Source organism: Capsicum annuum, chromosome 6 (assembly GCF_002878395.1).
Source record: "Capsicum annuum cultivar UCD-10X-F1 chromosome 6, UCD10Xv1.1, whole genome shotgun sequence".
Taxonomy (NCBI): Eukaryota; Viridiplantae; Streptophyta; class Magnoliopsida; order Solanales; family Solanaceae; genus Capsicum; species Capsicum annuum.
The window spans coordinates 219,886,684-219,906,620 of NC_061116.1; the positions used below are offsets into that span (position 1 = coordinate 219,886,684).

General features: G+C 33.5%; 2 protein-coding genes across 2 annotated transcripts; both read left to right on the top strand.

The window, feature by feature from the left end:
• Positions 1–9,745: 9,745 nt before the first annotated feature.
• Positions 9,746–13,144, top strand: LOC107875630 (non-structural maintenance of chromosomes element 3 homolog). Its single transcript, XM_047414063.1, has 7 exons — positions 9,746–10,051; positions 10,137–10,185; positions 11,014–11,263; positions 11,864–12,016; positions 12,134–12,239; positions 12,322–12,436; positions 12,893–13,144. Exons 2-7 carry the CDS (start codon positions 10,138–10,140, stop codon positions 12,929–12,931), a joined length of 711 nt encoding a protein of 236 aa, XP_047270019.1. The 5' UTR covers positions 9,746–10,051; position 10,137; the 3' UTR covers positions 12,932–13,144.
• Positions 13,145–14,519: 1,375 nt separating this feature from the next.
• Positions 14,520–19,727, top strand: LOC107875629 (putative phospholipid:diacylglycerol acyltransferase 2). Its single transcript, XM_016722417.2, has 6 exons — positions 14,520–15,346; positions 16,100–16,322; positions 17,050–17,333; positions 17,777–18,116; positions 18,528–18,790; positions 18,920–19,727. The coding sequence occupies exons 1-6, from the start codon at positions 14,820–14,822 to the stop codon at positions 19,401–19,403; spliced, it is 2,121 nt and encodes a 706-aa protein (XP_016577903.2). The 5' UTR covers positions 14,520–14,819; the 3' UTR covers positions 19,404–19,727.
• Positions 19,728–19,937: the final 210 nt, after the last annotated feature.

The window sequence follows — 19,937 nt, forward strand, 5'->3', positions numbered from 1 at the left end:
AAAAACATAAGACTGGGTAAGGAATTCTGTTGACCGAGGAAAAGGTGTGAGGCACCCCTTGAGTCCCGTGGTTCTAGCACGGTCGCTTCTATTAAATTATCTTAAATTATTTTAATAAACTATGTTGAGGCCTAAATTCTCTCATTTTCATCATATCGAAAATTTGTATATTATCTTATATTAAATAAACTGTGTGAAAATTAATTTTAGAAAAATATTTACTAAAATGCATTGTTGCATCCTTGAATTTTTAAAATGTCTCGAAAAGATGCGTACACCGAATTCTTAATTAAGACAAATATTTAAAAAAAAAAAAACATGTCTAAAATTTATTTATCATTTTTTTAAAAAAAAATTGATTCTACGCTTGTAAACTATTAATGATATTATCTTATCTATTTTATTTCAACCAATTAAAATCATATTTAATTAAATTATCATTAATTTTTTTTTGCATAACAAAATAATTATTTAAAATATATATATATATATATATATATATATATCAAAAATATTATAAATTAATGTCATATGTTTGATATGTACAGAGAGATTTGCATTCACAAAATAACAAAAATATAAACAAGTTAAAATAGTTTTCATCAGATTTTGGATTTGAGAGTATTGATGTACACAAAAACTGACAGTGTTGGGTTCAGCGATGGACATGGTTCGCCGAATTGGTATAGAGAAAGAGGGTGGTTCCAGCGGCAGTGGTGCGGCGTTGGTGGGTTTAGGAAAGGCGATGGGTCGCCAGCGCTGGGGTGCAGATCTGGTAAAGGATCGATCGGAGAAGGCACTTGCGACAGAAAAGGGGGGTGCCATCGCGGGGGATAAGGGAGAAGGATGACAGGCGCGGTTCCTCAGCCTTGGTGACTGGTCACGATGGGGAAGGAGGAGGAAGGGAAAGGATGGCGGCGAGGGGTCGTACTTCGCCGACCGTTTGGTTGACAATGGGGGAATTACGGCTAGATTTGAAAATTGTCGTTCCGACGAGGATGAAAAAGACAGCGTCGGAGTTCGCCTATGTTGATTGAATTTTTGACGATTCAGATCCATTTAGTCGTCGGAAATGATACAATTCCAGTGAAATAATTCAGCGAAAATAATTTAAACCACTCTTCTTTTTGTTTCATTATTTTCCTACTATTTTCTAATTCTCCCTTATCTTATTTTTACTGATTTTTTTTTACTCAAGTTTGTACGTCTGTGTGTGCATTGTACATGCATGAATGATAATTTATATGGATGTTGTATATTTTGTGACTGAAATGAAACATAAGAATGCCTGGTCTGTAGAAAAATTGTATGTATATGTACACATAAAAAAAATAAAAAAAAAATAGATTCATATAATTGGGTATAAATATAAATAATTTATCATGTGAGTAATTTTTACTCTATTTTTTTTTTACATACAGATAGAAATAAATGCTTTTCACTATTAACAATAACAAACTAACAGTAACAAACACTCACATAATAATAAGTCATAAAATCATTTAAGCATTTTTTCATTCATGCTTTTATACAATGAAATTTATACATAAGATTGTTCAAGTTTGAGTAAGAACCTGTGATGATTCGAACGGAATAAGAAGCAAGAAGTAATTGCTACCGGAAATCTCAAATGGAAACTCTTAAACTTCAATTTTTTTCTGATCTCTTTATTTACTTTGTGTTTTCTCTGCTTTTTTTAGTATCTAGTTCTGATAGTGTCAAAATACGTTGTTTTTCTTCTCTTCTTTAACTGGTTGAGAAGTCCTTATATATAGGGACTTTTGGGGGGAAATGGTTACTTTAAAGGGGGAAATAGTTAGTCATTATCAGATAAAGGATAGGGGGAAAGAAAAAAAAAATTTAATTTCAAAAAATCCCTCTTATTTTTTTAATTAATTATTATATATAGAGAAAATATCAGTAATAATAAATAAATAAATAAATAAATAAATAAATAAAATAATAATAACAATAGTAATAATTAATTAATTTTATATTTAATAAAATATAATAACAATTTATAAATAGACAAAAATAAATATAATAAAATAATATTAAAACTATTATTTATTTATTAAAATTTATATAAGAAAACATATATATTTTTAATTTATATTATTTAAAATTAAAATAAAAATAGAAATAGAAATAAAAATTAAAATAATATATGATTAAATATAAATATAAATATTTAATATTGATGGACAAGTTAAAATTCAGGGAGGATAAGAAAATCACGTGTCTACAAATAAAGATTATTTAAAGAATATAAAATTTAAGTTTAAGAACTCGATGTAATATTTTTATACTTCACAATAAAAATAACGTAAAAACTATATATTAACATACCTTATAATTGATGCCTTAACTTGTATTTTGATTAAATATTTGTAAACTTTTTTCAGTTTAAAAAATTTTCGTATGAACATATGAATTACTTCTAACCGAATATATAGACGGAATTTAGATGCAAACAGATATTTATTCACGTGCAAACAATACTTTAAAAAAAAAAATACAGCACAAACATTTCAAAGACGGCATGGATTATATTAATAGTGGAGGAATCTTTTTACTTTTCAAAGACTGCACGAATATAATCAAGGATGCACACACTTTTTGATTCAAGGATGCACACTTTTTAAATTCACATGGGAACAGTAATCCTGGCAGCAAGTCGCCTCACTGTCAGCGACATGTAAGTCGTTGTTGACCCAGTGATTTATTAATTGTTGTAGGCCCGATGACTTATAAGTCGCTGGATCCGTAACGATTTGTCCGTTTTGGTATTTTTTTTAAATTAATTGTCCGTTTTGGTATTTTTAATAAAAAATAATAGCCCTTTTAGCTTCGGACTCCATAAAAGAGTGTTTATGTCTCTATAAGCAGCAACTTCTTTTACATATTCAATCAAAACATTTACCTAATTTTTGAATAAGCAACTTCTTTTACATATTCAATCAAAACATTTACCTAATTTTTGAAGATTTCGAAGCTGCAACGGTGAATAAGTATACATGTTATACTTTCAGTAGTCCAATACATTATTTTTTGTACGAGAATCTAGTTACTTCAATTTCATAGCGAAAATCTTTATTCTCGATTTCATTCACGAGTATTTGCATGAATGTCAACTTCTCTTCATACAAAAATTTAGCCTTTTCTTATCAAAATACAACAACAACAACAACAACAAACCCAGTATATCCCCACATAGTGGGGTCTAAGGAGGGTAAAATATACCCCCGGAGGAGTAGAGAGGCTGTTTCCAATAGACCCCCGGCTCAAGACAAAAGACCGTAGACCAACAGTTCCTTAGAGCTAATCAGGAAGACAAAACATAATAACAAATTTTCTTCACTGCCTTACCAAACTATATGCACAAACAAATTTGTCCGTCAAAATAACAAATTTTAGCATCAATACTTCAAAAAAGTGTCATAACTTGCTATAATTTACAGCTAAATAATGTTTTATAGGCAAGTGGCAACATCACACTGTACCACACCATAACATGACCACAGAGATTTTAGCAAAAGAAGACACATAACATGTCTAAATAAGTGTTTCACATAACTAACAAAAGAAACTAATGCATAATCCTTATATTTTACTAAAGTTTCTCATCTTCTTCTTCAACAAAACTACATAATTCTTCATGACTTCTCTTTCAGAATGGCTCCCTTTCTTTGCTGTAAAAGAAGGTCAATCAACAGATTCAACATGTACACCTCCCTGAGCTAACAACAGAGGAAAAAATACAATTAAGCAATGAAACTAATGGAAAAAAAATCATAACTTTGCAATAAATTAACTGGAAAAAAAAACAAATCAAGAATTCATTACGTGAGTTGTAGTTGATTGCTTTGTTAAGTTCAAATCCATTTGTGAATCTACCCAAATTTTTAGATGATAAAATTTAGAATAATTCCACAAATCATCATTTTCAGTTTGTTCTTTGACTGATCTGGAGATTGATTTGAAGAAGCGTCAACAAAATTTTTCAGCACATAGAGATGCAAGAAATTTATAGACATTAGAGGTATAAGGTGTAATAGTTTTGGAATAAAATGCAGGATTACTTATCCTACGTTTGGATGAAGGCATTACTTAATCCCGAAATTATTTAAGTGATGGAATTAGTTATCACCTATGGTGGAACAACTAATCGTTGGATTAGTTATTCCTGAATAACTTATTCTAGTTATTCTCAACCAAATAACCCCTTAAGAGTAGTTGCTTCCCATGTTCTATACAGACTATAGACACAAACATATAACACATATTCAAACAACAAAATATCCCATTCAAAAAGAAGCAAATTTTTTAAAAAAATTTTAAGAAAATTACCCAATACCACATTGAGTATTCAAATTATTTCACAATTTAAACTTCAAAGATTGAATTTTACCTCGTGACGATCTCTTTGGTCGACATCAAAGGTATACAGAGGCTAGGGATACAATCCATTCTGCAAATTCATTAATTTATTCGTCGAAGAACCCACAATTTCCTCAAAGAACCAGAGGATTCCATGTTAGAAGTTTCCTCAGAACCCTAGAAAACTTTTTTCGGGCAGAAAAATATGCCTATTTGTAATATTCTTCTCGGGTAAAAGATTGGTGGTTTAAAAAGTTAAAAAACTTATTATTAAAAAAGAAAAATGTGACATGGCATCCTATTAGGAGAAAGAATGATGTTGATATTATGTCAAGTATATTTTGAGGAAAATAGTAATAGGTGGGTGATATTATGGTCTTAAAAGAAACAAAAGTGATATTATAAGGCAAATTTCCTAACATGGATGACTATTTAGGGAATTTACTCAGATTCTAGAGGTGGAGGTAGTTGTGGCAATGATAGCGGTGACGGCTGAAAAATTTATGGTGGACTGATGGTAACTGAGGACGATGATAGTTATGATGATACAGTTAGTTGATAGTTGGCGAGAATGCTAGTTGTCATGGCAAAGCTAGTTGGTAGTTGAAATTTGTCCAACCGTGGGAGTGACTAATAGTGGTGGTGGTAATTGTGACGGTGATGACAATGATAATGACAATGAATAAAATTATAATGATAGAGGTGCTAAGTGTGATGTCGAATTACTGATATTGATGATGATTGCTAGTGTTAGTTGTGATGACAACGGTAGTTGGTGATGGCGTGGCTTTTGACAGTAATGTTGAAAGTTGTGATTGAAGAGGTGGCTCGGAAGGTGATCAGTGACTATGAACGGGTTGTTGATGAATATTGTTCACACAAGAATACCTCTCAGTACTTTCTTAATGAAATCAAGACTTTGTTTTAAATCTCAATGATTACAAACTTTTGAAAACAATTAAGTGGTTAAATCTTAATGAAAATAAATGCACTCAAACAATTTAAGATCCAAATCTCTAGTTCAGAGCTAGCCCCCCATTAAGTGTAAATAAATGAGATCTTAAAAATATTTGGTCATAGATATATTTCATATGTTATATGATTATAACAAAGACAATTTTTTTTATCAAGTAAAAATAATACATACTTCCTTCATTTTATTTTATGTGTTGCCTTTTGATCGAACACAGAGTTTAAAAAATATATGATGACTTTGTAAAATTTAGAAAATTGTCCCTCTTAAAGTCACTTTAATGTTTACTTTTTAATTGTCTTTTATTATTAAGTGTGGCCCTATGAAAATAACATGAGAATAATGTTATTAAATAAATATGTCATTCCTTTTTAAATTGGACGAAAAAAGAAAAATATGTTACATAAATTAGGACGGAAGGAGTATAAAAAAAATTCAAACTTGATAAAAATTCAACAGGATAGATTACAATTCCTTATCCAATCAACTTCATCGAAACAAATTTTAATATTTTGGTTCATTTTAATCGAAGCAAATTTTAACCGGACAGAATCTTAACGCATTTGTTGTCTTGACCCATTTAACCCGTCGAAAGTTGATCCGACCCGCCCAATTGCCACTCATAGTGCAATCCATAATCCACCACAACTAGTGAAACGACGGGAAAGAAGAAAAGGAAAAGGAAAATAAAATCGGATCTCAATTTGGACCAGCGAACTATAAAACCCTAAGGGGTCGTTTGGTAGAAAGAGAAGTTACTCATGGATTAACATGACTGAGATTAGCAATGCAGAGATTAGTAATGCAAGGATTATTTTTTTATCAAATGTTTGGACCATTGTATTAAAAACTAGATATATCATGAATTGTGTTTTAATTCAAAACGCTACAAAATCATTTTTACAACTACACCCTTAAATTTTCGTAGGATCTTCTACTTCATTTAACCAGTCAAATTACTCACCATTTGCGCGATCTTATAAAAAAGCTAAAATATGAACAATAATTTTCATTCCGCTTAGTTGATCATTTATATATTCTTTTTTAAAAGAATGAGTTATTTGATCAAGAAAAAATTAAAACAACAAACAATTGTCATATTGTATAGTAATAATCTTTTAAAAATGTAAACCACACTATGTAAGAACATCACGAACTGTTGATAATATAATTTTAGATTTTTAAATTATATATTTATTTGACAATAATTTTCTGTATTTAAATTAATCCGTCTGTAAATTCAATTATTACAAAATAGCATAAATGTAGTTCACATTCGAAGCTACCAATCAACATATGAAGAAAATAAGGAAGAAAATGATATTTAAGCACTCGATCCGCATACACAAATTAAAAAAAAAAAGATGACAAATTAAATGTAACATAACAACCAAATTTATAGTGATTAGATTTAAAATGGAACAAAAAAAAATTAATAAAAATAATTGAGGGATAGTTAAGTCATTTAATTCTCTTATTCATGTATTATTAAGCCATAGATAAGTAATCCCATGATTTCTTAGGTACAAGATAATACATTCTGTGGTGTATTAGCTATCCATATATTAGATGAGATTAAATTTAAATTGAGCAACTAAATATTATACGAACTAAACTAAATTTTAATTCATAAACTATTTTATTTAATATAGTCTATCAAACGAGTCCTCAGAGTTCACCTCGTAGTTTGTTCCTTTTTTTTTTTTTTCCTTTTGAAATTGAACTACCGAAGAATCATTGAAAAGGCAAAAAATTGTGGATTTGATATCTCCCCCAAAAACTCAATTTCAGAAATTCGATTCTACTCAATTTATTGCTAATTTTTTTAGGTCTAGTTCTGGAGAAGATTTTTCTCAATTTTGTATTTCCGTAGATGTATATTACATTCTTTACTGTTCACGTATTATTTGTTGTTTTTGCTATTGTTATTGTTATTGAATAAGAGGATATTTAAAAGATTGTGTATTTAAAAATTTATAATGTGAATTGTTATCTCAAATATCCATTCATTGAGCTACTTTAACACTAAATTTTAGTAACAAGGGTTGTGGTGCACAGGATAGGGCAACTCTATCCTTAATTAGAGGTCGAAGATTCGATCCTGAATATGGAAAAAATTCTGTTAGGAGCGCTGACTCCTTGATGAGTTTTGCAATGTGTGATGCAAACACCAAACACTGGATGAAAAAAAAAAAATACTAAATTTAAGTATGGACTATGGAGTACTAGTTTTATTTTACAGGACATATATTATTAATAGAATTTCCACTCTCCTCCACGCATCAACCAGCTGGAGAGATTTTTCTTGCTCATTGGCTCCTAATTCCTTCTTCCCTTTTAGGCATTATTTATTCTCATTGAGATGGAATGTTTGAATTTAAATAATTATTGAATGATTAAGATTATATTTCATTTTTTAAAAAATAGAATGATTAAAAATATTTGTTTCAATATCTAAAATATGCCTAATTTTTTATTTATAAATATATAATCTGAAAATAATAATCAGCTATTATAAAAATATAATTTTAATATTGATTAAAAAAGTTACATTTGCTAGTGATATTGTAAATGGTTGTGTTCCTGGTAATGGTTGGTGATTGGGACTAGTGAATGTGGTAGCGATTGTCGCGATGATGATGGAGGGGAGTTGGTGTCGTAGTGACTATCGTGATGGTGAAGTTGGTTGACATTAGTAATTGACGGTGCTGGTGATGATGGGTGAAGCATAGGTGGTGATTGACGATGCATTGATGGCAGTTAATAGCCGTGCTAGTTTTGATGTTGGAGGTGATTGGTAGTAGGAATTGACCGTAATGATTGTAGTGACTGATAGTGATGGTGGAGGTAACAATGGTGGCGGTGGCGGCTAAAAATATGTGACGATCAGTATTTGAAAAGATAGTTTTGAGGCTCGCCCTGAGACAAGACATTGGCAAAACACCTCGAGGCACGAGTGTGAGACTTAGTTCTGGAAGGCTTACGCCTTAAGCCCCTGACCATACGTCCCAAGCTTGTGTAACGCCCAATGCTCGGGGTCGCCTAACATATCTTAGGCAAATTACGTGGCAAATCCTAATTTAACACCGTTAATCCTTCTAATTTTCTAATAAAGAAATAACGCTTAATAGTATTTTTCATCTACAATATGAGAAGACTCGAAATAATTCAAATAACAAGTCATTGTGTTGCGTATTTACAATTGGGAGTATTGTGAAGTTGAATATCACTTGATATTTCTTTTTAAAATACTTGGTTGAATTTTACATCTTCACTTATCTTTGATTTTGATATTATTATCATACGTCTCAAAATTGTCATAGTTTATTATTGTCATGTCTCAAAATAATCGTTATGTGAAAGTAAAGTATCGTGTTTTGCTAATTCAAAATTATCGTGAGAGTACCGATAAAGCTTGTTGATTGTTTTCCTCTAAGGACATAGATTGCATGTAAGATAGCAATATATTTTATAAAAATGTGATTTTTTTATCATTTGAAAGTTAAATATTAGAGTTGATTTGCATCTGATAGTAACTTTTATATCATTTCTTTATTTATACTTGCAAAACTATACTACAATTTTATTTTCTACGAGTCTCCTTAATCATATTTTTAATTATTAATTTATTATTTATAACACTATTTAACTATATTATAAATTAAAATTTAAAGATTCATGGGGCTTACATCCATCGCCTCGAAGCTTACTCCTTGCCTCGTGCTAAGTAAAATTTAGATCTTACACCCCAACCTTTTAAAACACTGATGGTGGTAACTGAGGACGATGGTAGTTGTGACGATAGAGTTAGTTGATAATTGGCGATGATGCTAACCGTGATGGTAAAGTTAGTTGGTAGTTGAGATTGATCCAACTATTACAATGGTTGATAATGTTGGTGGTAAGTGCGTCCGCGATGACAGTGGTAGTGACAATGAATATAATTTCAATAATGTTAGAGGTGGTAAATATAATACCGAATAACTGATATTGACGATGATTGTTAGCATTAGTTGTGATAACAAAAATAGTTGATGGCGGTGTGATTTTTAACAATATGGTAAAAGTTGTGAATGAAGAGGCATCCAGGATGGTGAGTAATGACCGTGGATAGATTGTTGATCAATTATCAAGATATTATTTAAAATCTTAATGATTACAAACTACTCAAACCAATTAAGTGGTTAAATCTTAATTAAAATAAGTACACTTAATAACTTAAAATTTGAATTTTTCAGATTTGAATCTTTAATTTAGAGCTAAACCCCCATTAAATGTAAATAAATGAGACCTTAAAGATATTTTGTTTCATATTTCATATAATTATAATAAAGATAATTTTGTATTAAGTAAGAAGAAGTTGTAGAAAAAAAATGAATAATTAAAACTTAATAAAAATTCAACAGGTTAGATTACGATTCATCATCCCATTCATTTTGATGGAAGCAAATTTTAACCGAACAGAACCTGGAAGCGTTTTTTGTCTTGACCCATTTAACCGGCCAAAGTTGGCCCGACCCGCTCAATTGTACAATCCATAATCCACCCCGTCTAGTCAAATGGCGGGAAAAGGAAAATAAAAGCGGATCTCAATCCGGACCCGCCAACTATAAAACCCTCAGAGTTCACTTCAAAGTTCGTTCCATCTTTTTTCCTTTTGAAATTGAACTATCGAAGAATCATTGAAAAGGCAAAAAGGTGTGAATTTGATATCTACCCCCGAAAACCCCCAATTTCAGAAAGTCAATTCTACTCAATTTATTGCTAATTTTTTTGATTATAGAATGTCTAGTTCTGCAGAAGATTTTTCTCAATTTGGTATTTCCGTAGAGGTATATCACATCCTTTACTTTACTGTTCGGATACTATTTGTTGTTTTTGTCAATGTATATTGTTTTTGTCAATGTATATAGTTACTTGTACTTATTACTTCTTTTTTTCTAGATTGTTTTTGTCTTGAGTAGAAGTCTTTTTTGGGGTAATATATCACAATCTTTTACTTTACTTTTCTGATACTCCATGTTGTGTTTTTTTACCGTCTATTGTTTCTTGTATTTTCGTTACTTCTCTTTCTACATTGTTTTTGTCTCGAGCTGAACATCAATCAGAATCCGCCTCTCTACCTCTACCTTTGAGGTAGAGTTAAAGTCCGCGTACTACCCTCCCCAAACATCACTTTGTGAGACTATACTGAGTATGTTGTTGTTGTTGTATGTCACACCCTTTACTGTTCTGATACTGTATGTTGTTTTTGTTACCATCTATTGTTACTTGTACTTCCATTACTTATTTTTCTAGAATGTTTTTATTCTGAGCCGAATATCTATCGAAAACCGCCTCTCTTCCTTTGAAGTAGAGGTAAGGTTTGCATACAATACGCTCCCCAGACCTCACTCTGTGGGACTACTTTGGGTATGTTGTATATCGCATCCTTTCAATTCAAAATTTCCACAATTTGGGTTTTCTATTCTTTTTCCTCTTTTATGTGGATTTGTTGCACTTGAACCGAAGGTCCTTTAGAAAAAACCTTTCTACTTCCACGAGGTAGTGGTAAGGTTTGTATACACCCTACCCTCCTTAGACCTGTGGGATTTCACGGGGTGTTTTTGTTGTTGTTGGTATTTTCTTCTTACTTACTTTACCTTGTTTTTGCTTAACAGGAAAAAGACAAGCTTGTAGCAGAGGTGGTTCGCTATGTATTATTTAAGACTGAACAGAGTTCAGGTTGCCCAATTAAGAGGGAGGAGCTAACACAGTTGATCACTGGCAAGAATTATCGTCAAAGAAATCTTCCTGCTTTTGTCATAAATGAGGCGAAATCGAAACTTTCCTCCATTTTTGGCTTTGAAGTGAGGGAACTTCAAAGAACCCGCTCTTCTGCTACTCAAAACTCTCGCTCATCCCAACAAGGTTTTCTTTTTACTAACTCTTCTTTTGGGCATTTTACTTCAAGTTTAAGTTGGATCGAGCAATTAAAACTCTGAAATATGTCGGCTGTGATAAAACATTAGGTGATTTCTTTTCATCTACCCTAGCATTGGTGGATAGAGTTGCCTGGTACCTGTTGTTGGTGGGAGGTGGCAGGTATCTCGTGGAATCAACCATGGTGACATTGGTGGTGTTAGCTGGGATTTTGTTCTTCTCGCAGAGAGCTTGCAATTCTCTCCCGGTGAGGCTGTGGAAATCCATTTCTTTGTTTGAAATGAAACAGGAAATCAATCTGCGATTGTTGGGGTTGGGGGAGGAATTTTTTATGAGCGGCACTTGGATTTTCCATCTGAAAATCCCTAGATAAAGTGTGGACGTTTGCTACTTGTAGTAAGCTATAATCTTCAAGAACAAACTAAAGCCGGAACTGTGATGTATAAGGTGGGTATTAGTAAGTAGTATTCATTATAGAGGCTGCAAAATGGAATTCTTTAGTTTAAGCTGCAAACTGTTTTTGTGTTATTAATCTATTCAGAAACATAGGCTGTGTATTTCCAACATGGACTTTTTCATGATGGACAGTGGCAGCTGATGCAAAGTCATATATTCTTAGAAGTCAGCTACCCGCAGATGTATACACGGCATGTGTGGAGGATAAAAAGAAGTCACATGTCACAGCTCTTGCTTTTGTCGTTACTAGCATTGTTCGTCTTGCTGGAGGCAAAATTAATGAAGGTATATTTGGAATTTCATTTGTGCTCGAACATTTCACCATTCCTATTTATTCTGTGTCCTTCCTAATATCTAATGAGAGGAATGAAGCTTAATATTGCTGCTATCAATGTGTTGAAGAAAATCTTTGGCCTCATTTGAGACGGCTGGGATTGTCTGAAACTGATGAAAGTCATCCTGTTCATGGAAATGTCAAACTAGCGTTGGAAGCAATTGTTCAACAAAGGTTAGAACCAACAAACTAGAGGAGTCCACGTCCATGTCACATAGTTCTGCTTTCTGGTGTTCTGATTTTTGTATATCCACAGATACTTGCACAAAGAAAAAGTTAATGGTCCAGAAGGTAATGCAACTTTTTATGAACTTGCTGAGAGGGCACTAGATGGGCCAGTGGATGATGGAATGAAACAGCATATATCAAAGGTGCAATTCAGACTTTTTGTTGCATCTTATTCTTTTAGTATGCAACTATCTCTTGAATGGCTCTATTTCAGTCTTGTTCAAGGGTAATACGAGTTGAAGAGAGTTGCATTCACCTGGATTATGAAGTGTGAATCATTTTGTTAATACACTTTTGCTGCTTCCCTATGTTCCTGAATTGTTATTTGAGTAGATTTGTGTGGCTGTCATTTATTTGTTGCATGTAATGTATCCTCTAGATTTCTAACGTACTACAATCTTTGCATCAATAACATATATGTGTGTTTCTCTCGATTTGGGAAGCTGGATGATAACGGTAGCAACCAATCCTACAATATAGTAAGCGTGTCTAATTTACATTGATACTCGATGCTTGCTGCAATTTGACAAACCTGCCATTTAGTTAACTCCAAAAATCCAAATGGCCTGCTAACTAATCCTTGAACTATCCCATTGCAGATTGTGAACAAAGATATTGCCTCGGTGGACACTGATTAGTTTGTTTACTGCTGATTGGGATTCTTCACAAGTATTTTTGGCCATAGTTCCTAACTCAATGAGATTGCTCTTTGAAGTTCTTGGTCGATTTTTGTGAAATACAGCCATTAGATTATTTAGGCGCTGAATTGATGTTATTTATCTGATCATCCTTTTTGTCTGGCATTCTACTCAATTTCTGTTTATAGAAGTATTAATATAGAGCCCCATCTAGCAAAAATCTTTAATTGGTCTTCTTTTGGATAATATTTGACAATGTATCATGCATCCATCTTTAATTTAGCAGCTCGTGTGCGAACAAAGAACTAGCAATTCAGATCATTGTCCTTCTATAGATCATGTCGCTTGTTACATGTCCCAAGCTCAGAGGATCCCACTGCATGTAACAACTGTAAGGCAATTTAAAAACTGGCAACTAGCATGCTCTTAAGAATGAACTATGGTTAACTGAAACAATCTCCAAAAGGTAAAGCCAAATTTCTGCAGAAAATGGACTTGAGCAGCATTTACTAAGCTGAAGAAACACACACCAAATAGAGTTAATGTTCAGTTTACCATGTGTAAGCTAAGCTCATTAACTCTATTTCGACGATGGCATGCGAACTCTCTTGCCCACTGCTGGCGCAAGTACTATACAGCAACCTTAGATAATATAGGTGATTTTAATTTTGTTCTGAAAGATGATGAATGAACAGAAGGGAATCCAATTTCACAGGCAGAAGTAGTTATGTTGCAAATTGTGTATAGTAGTGTGAGCTAATGGAAGTGTTGTACCAAGTATTTAGTGTTTGTACATCTCAAATATCTAATGCCAACAATCTCTTCATATTTGTCTCAAGCATAGTCTCAAATGCATGCGTGTGCATCCTTAGATATTGTCCACATTCAAATTAACAATACGACTAGCAATATTACTTATTGACAAGATTCGAAAAGGAGAAAATACCATCAAAATCATAAGAGGTCAAAAGGAGTAATATTCTTTTTGATAATCAAGAAATTTAGTCTCCTATAAATTGCGCTCTTACCACTAAACCAAAGACACGAAGACAAAAAAAGTAAAATACTATCCAATGATAATATACCAAACCAACTAGTATAATAAAAGTTAATGTCAACACAACTGTATAAAATAATTAATACATGCATTACTAACGTTAACATAACTGATAAAACTTATTCAACCCAACCTACCAAACAACCTGTACGTGTATAAAGGGGACAACAACATAGACGCAGCAGCTATAGTGTTTTTTCTTCCGCTATTATCAATTTTCAGAAAGTAAGTAAATAAATAAGTGCAAAATTCAAAAATAGCATACTTATTTCCTTAATTAATAACAACAGTTCATAATTACATAATATAACAAGTTATATTTTGTATTTTTATAAACTGTTGCTACAAAAATATAAATACATATAATTTTTCCTGCCTTTATGATCGCTTTGCAAACTGTTGCTACAAAAATATAAATACATATTCTATAAAATATAATTTGATAAAATTATTATTATTTTTTTATAATTTAATACTTATTTTATGCATTTTTTTCAATAAATAAATAATATGAGGATAATTTTTTTTTCTCTCCACAACTTCCGTGGTGTCTCAACTTAACTTAAACTGAAGAAACTTGTGGACAAAGAAGTGTTGATGACTGTGATGGATAAAGACAATTTTGCATGCAACACAAAGGGCAAGGACAGGTGTCTTTGTTAGAGAAACCCTCGATTTCATCACACAAGAAAATGTTAAAACACTTACAAGACAAAAGGATTAGAATGAAGCTACAAATTTTACCCTTACGTGTTTCATTGTGTAACTAATTTTTGCTAGAATTTAAGTCCAAATTGTTACTGGCACTCCTCAATTTAACATTCTTGATTGATGGGTTTTTTCCATTTCTTGAAAGCTGAGGTTAGTAGAGCATTTCAAGTGAATTTGAGTGCTATTTTTAACTACATAGATTGTAAAGTTAGAATCTTTGGTTCAATTCTTCAGTTTCTTGAACCAGTAAAGAGTTGTTCATATGAATCCACCAAACCCCATGTTGATAAAAATCAAGAAAATGCTGTTTCTGCTTATGAAGAGGTTAGCAAGAAGCTAAAATACAAGAAAATAAAGAGGCAGCAGCCTAAGGAATGGAGGTGTATAGATAACTGTTTTTGGATAATTGGATACTTGTGCACAACTTGGTGGCTGCTTTTATTTCTATGCAATTTCTTGCCAGGAGTTAAAGTGCCTATATCACCTGGAAGTAGGCTAAAAAATGAAGGGTTAAATGCTCATCATCCTGTTGTTTTGGTGCCTGGGATTGTAACTGGTGGTCTTGAACTTTGGGAGGGCAAGCCTTGTTCTAAAGGATTATTTCGTAAGAGACTTTGGGGCTTTAGCTTTGCTGAAATATTCAAGAGGTTTGTGTTTGTTTGTAGACCACGTTAATTTCACGTATGATCACTCAACTTTATCCACATTTAACTGTAAAAATAATACTTTTATGGATGGAAGTTTTAGTAGCTCAGTTGGTTCGTTACCTGAACTTTCAGTGAGGGTACTGTTCAATTCCCCACCTTATAATCCTGTATCCCATTTTTCACTCACACACACACAAAAAACACTTCTGGTTGTATCAATTTATGTGACACTTCTCGTAGCAAGAAAGAATTGCAATTTAGGGTGCTTCTTGTGCATATTTTGAATGTATTAATTTTAATTTGATATAGTTCAGTTTAGCTTAAAAAAATTAGTCAGTTAGAATCGCGAGAAGCAAAAAGTACCACATAAATTGGGAGGACAGAAGGAGTAGCAATAGTGGACTCTTTGAGTATGGTAATTGGAATCAGTACAATCTGAATCCGAGGATTCATTGGAGTGCCAGCACCACTGTAATTCCAGCTGCCATAACATATATCTATGTTGTTTCAGTTAAAAAGCTCGTAGTTGGACTTTAGAATGACAGACATTATCTATTAGTATAACAGTGAATTTACAAAGTTATGTTTTGTCACATTAAGTAATTGTATTTTACCCACTATAATGATAAAGTTCAGTGACAATTCGTGAAATTAGCCCTTGCAGAATTGGAATTACCTTTGGTTCAATCAGAAAGCTTAAATTTTTGCTGAGAGTTTAACTATCTGTTGAAAACCTTTCTTCAATTGAACTAGGCCATTATGTTGGTTGGAGCACCTATCTTTGGATAATGAAACAGGGCTTGATCCACCGGGGATTCGAGTGCGTGCAGTTGCAGGATTAGTTGCAGCTGATTATTTTGCTCCTGGTTATTTTGTTTGGGCTATTCTTATTGAAAATTTGGCAAAGATTGGATATGAACAGAAGAATATGTACATGGCTTCTTATGACTGGCGGCTATCCTTCCAAAATACAGAGGTATCTGAGTCATTCAGGTCATTATAGTCGATATCTAGCAGCAAATGCTACTCTCCCGTTTCAGTTTATTTGTTTTACTTTTCTTTTAAGTGCATTTACAAAAGATGTCTCTCTTCCTTTTTAGGCAACTCTCTGGTTTCATCTTTCCACATGACATGTCTAAAGACACAAGATTAAAGGACATTTTGGTGCATTCAACATATCTTGTAGTTTAATAAAACCACATGATAAAAAGTTTCGTTACGTTCTTAAACATAGTGCCAAGTTGAAACAGGACAAACAAATTGAAACTGAGGGATTTTCCTTTCTTTTTGATTGAAAAATTGTTCTTTCCTGCAGCATTGTCACATTAAATTTGACTTGTATACACTTTATGTAAGTACTCAATGGAATTTAGTCTATAATTCCACTACATTGATTTCTGCAGCAGTTCTTGTAACAACATCGACCATGGCTCAATCCCAAGCAAGTTGGGGTGGCCCTATGAATCCACACTGTTTATCACTCCACTTATGTTAGTGGTTACAAATATAAAAGAACGTATCTATATTAAATGAAAGAAAAATTAATTTCTTCATTCATTTGATTGAAAAGTTCTGAGGAAATCCCGCCATTTGAGGTTTCTTGAGATGCTTCTCCTTCTTGAGAACATTGTCACTGGTCTGAATTTAGATAGAGGTCATTCTGATGCATTTTTTATTTATTTTTTAATTTTGGAAACAAGCAGATCAGAGACCAATCTTTGAGCAGACTAAAGAGAAAAATTGAGCTTTTGTATGTAACAAATGGTTACAAGAAAGTGGTGGTAGTGCCTCACTCGATGGGCGTTACCTATTTCCTCCACTTCCTTAAATGGGTTGAAGCATCTCCTCCTGTTGGAGGGGGTGGTGGACCAGGTTGGTGTGCCAAGCACATCAAAGCAATCATGAATATCGGTCCGGCATTTCTTGGAGTTCCAAAGGCTGTTGCTAATATATTGTCTGCTGAGGGAAAAGATGTTGCGTTTATCAGGTTTGTCTTGTGTTTCATCCAGCATTATCCTCTTTTGTGTATTTACTTTTTTCTTATTTATAGCATCTGCCCAGAGAAGTTCCATTTTTTGTAAGAAATAACTTTATTAATCTGCTGCCAAGTGTTATTGGCACGGTTTATTTTTGCATGGTTGTCTGAATATAGGTTCGTTACGCACTGGTTAGCTAGTTTGATATTGGGACGGCAATTATCATTCATGGATCTCAGAGGAATTATTCTGCGTATAGTGCCTCCTATTTCTCATTTGAAGGAAATTTAAATATCTTTTACCTGCTGTGTGAAACATAACTTTTTAAGAACTCAAAATTCCATGTTGGAGCTTCTCGATCAAACTAATTTCTTTGGCTTTGAAATTGAAGGCACTGATGAAAGCTGAAATTCCTTTCCACCAAATAATGTATTCGGCACCTTTACTTTTGCAGAGCCATGGCTCCTGGTCTGTTAGACTCTGAGACCTTCGGCTTTCAGACCCTTCAACATGTTATGAGGGTATTTCGAACATGGGACTCAGTCGTTTCATTGCTACCCAAAGGAGGAGAGACAATCTGGGGCGACCTGAATAGGTCTCCGGAAGAAGAAAATGTATGTTATTCAGCAAAAAACAAATACCTGCGTTCCTTTTCAAAGGAGAACGACGGAAATAATACTGACCCTCGGAGGAGTATCCAGGTAAAAGAGCTGGTGAAATATGGAAGATTAATATCATTTGGGAAGACAGCGTCCGAGATACCTTCTTCACAGCTCTCTTTTGTTGATCCAAAGGTAACAGCTTCGAGTTCTACCTTCTGCCTGATATTTGCATTCAGATATGTCATTCACTATTTTAGAGAAGATAATAGACTATATAAGACTTAAAACGATTGCTGATCGCTGTGAACATGTATTACTGGTTTGAGTACACTAGAGGGGATTTCTCGACCGTAAACAACAACAATGCCTCAATTTGAAGCTAGTTTGAGTCGGTTAATATGAATCATCACGACTAAAGGTTTAACGGCTTAACAATAATATGTCTTATGTTGCTCTTTCATTCCTCTGATTCACTAAATATGCATGGAACTGAATCTTTTTTCTCTTTTTAGGGTGGTGGTGTAACTTAAACAGAATAAATAGTAGTTTTTGCTCTCCAGTCCGTCATTTAGTGACTCTGCATGCATTGTTGAATATTAACAGAAATTTGTGCATGAGTATGCGCCTGTTTCCAGCACATCGTGTGAAGAGTTGTTGACAGAGTATGATGAGATGAGTCGAGAGAACATCAAGAGAGTGACTGAAAACAAAGCCTACACGGCAAGAACTCTAATACATCTCCTCAGGTTTGTAGCACCAAAAGCGATGCAGCGTGCTGAGGCACACTTCTCCCATGGATTAGCAGAGAACTTGGAAGATCCAAAATATAGTCATTACAAGTACTGGTCAAATCCACTTGAAACCATGTAAGTGTGAATATGTAGTGAATCTACTGTCCCCCATTCTATTGCTTCATTGAACGCACCTCTGTCACTTTACTAATTCTGATGCAATAAGCCAACCATACACTAATGAAGCCAATCTTCCATTTTCAGGTTGCCAGATGCTCCTGAGATGGAGATTTTCTGTTCATATGGAGTGGGAATGCCCACGGAAAGATCGTATGTCTACAAGATGTCACCTTCTGACAGATGCAAGAGCATTCCTCTTCAAATTGATACCTCTGCAGACGGAAGCCATAATGGCTGCTTGAGTGGTGGAGTATACTTTGTCGATGGCGATGATAGCGTACCAGTCTTAAGTGCTGGCTTCATGTGCGCAAAAGGATGGCGAGGCAAGACACGTTTCAACCCCTCGGGCATTGCTTCTTACGTAAGAGAATACCAGCACAAGCCACCATCCAGTCTGCTAGAAGGTAGAGGCACAGAGAGTGGTACCCATGTTGACATTCTTGGGAACTTTGCCTTGATCGAGGATGTTCTACGAGTTGCTGCTGGTGCCTCAGGTACAGAGTTAGGTGGTGATAGAATTTATTCGGGTATCATAGAAATGTCGGAACAGATAGATATTCAGCTATGAGAGTATATGGATGATGAAGAACAAAGTACAGGTCGGGAAAGAGTTTAAAAGATGTCGGAGTAAAGATGAGTACGCTAGTGTTGTTAATGGCGTTGCCGGACACAACTCAGGAGACAAACTTGATAGGTTTTTTATGACAAATGACTTGAGAGAGCTCCAAGAAAGAATCAGGGTAAATCAGGTGGTTATGGGGCAACATTGACATTGATTCTAAGTTTCTAACTCAGACAGTAGCATTTAATTTCTGACCTACGTAATCTACTAATGATAAATTCTCAGTTTCTCTAATCAAGTTGAGTAAAACTCCTCAGGCGTTAACGATCATTGTGGTAAATTTCTCTTTTGAAGTACATTTGCCTTGGACAAGGTAACATTTGCCTGGGGCGTCACTCGTGAAAACTTAAAATTCTTATCTTGCTGCGAACTACAAAAGCAGAGCCGAAATTAAATTTTTTGAACGGTATTACTTTAGACGTAAACTACTGAAGGAACACTTGGATGATACATAGTTTTGTTTTTATTTTTTCTACTAAT

What these genes read in the sequence shown, in the direction of transcription:
- LOC107875630 (XM_047414063.1), top strand. Translation starts at nt 10,138, where the DNA reads ATGTCTAGTTCTGCAGAAGATTTTTCTCAATTTGGTATTTCCGTAGAG. An exon ending in AATTTGGTATTTCCGTAGAG is followed by an intron (nt 10,186 to 11,013) that starts GTATATCACATC and finishes TTTGCTTAACAG; the next exon opens with GAAAAAGACAAGCTTGTAGC. An exon ending in CTCTCGCTCATCCCAACAAG is followed by an intron (nt 11,264 to 11,863) that starts GTTTTCTTTTTA and finishes CATGATGGACAG; the next exon opens with TGGCAGCTGATGCAAAGTCA.
- LOC107875629 (XM_016722417.2), top strand. Translation starts at nt 14,820, where the DNA reads ATGGGTTTTTTCCATTTCTTGAAAGCTGAGGTTAGTAGAGCATTTCAA. An exon ending in TATCCTTCCAAAATACAGAG is followed by an intron (nt 16,323 to 17,049) that starts GTATCTGAGTCA and finishes GGAAACAAGCAG; the next exon opens with ATCAGAGACCAATCTTTGAG. An exon ending in AAAGATGTTGCGTTTATCAG is followed by an intron (nt 17,334 to 17,776) that starts GTTTGTCTTGTG and finishes TTACTTTTGCAG; the next exon opens with AGCCATGGCTCCTGGTCTGT.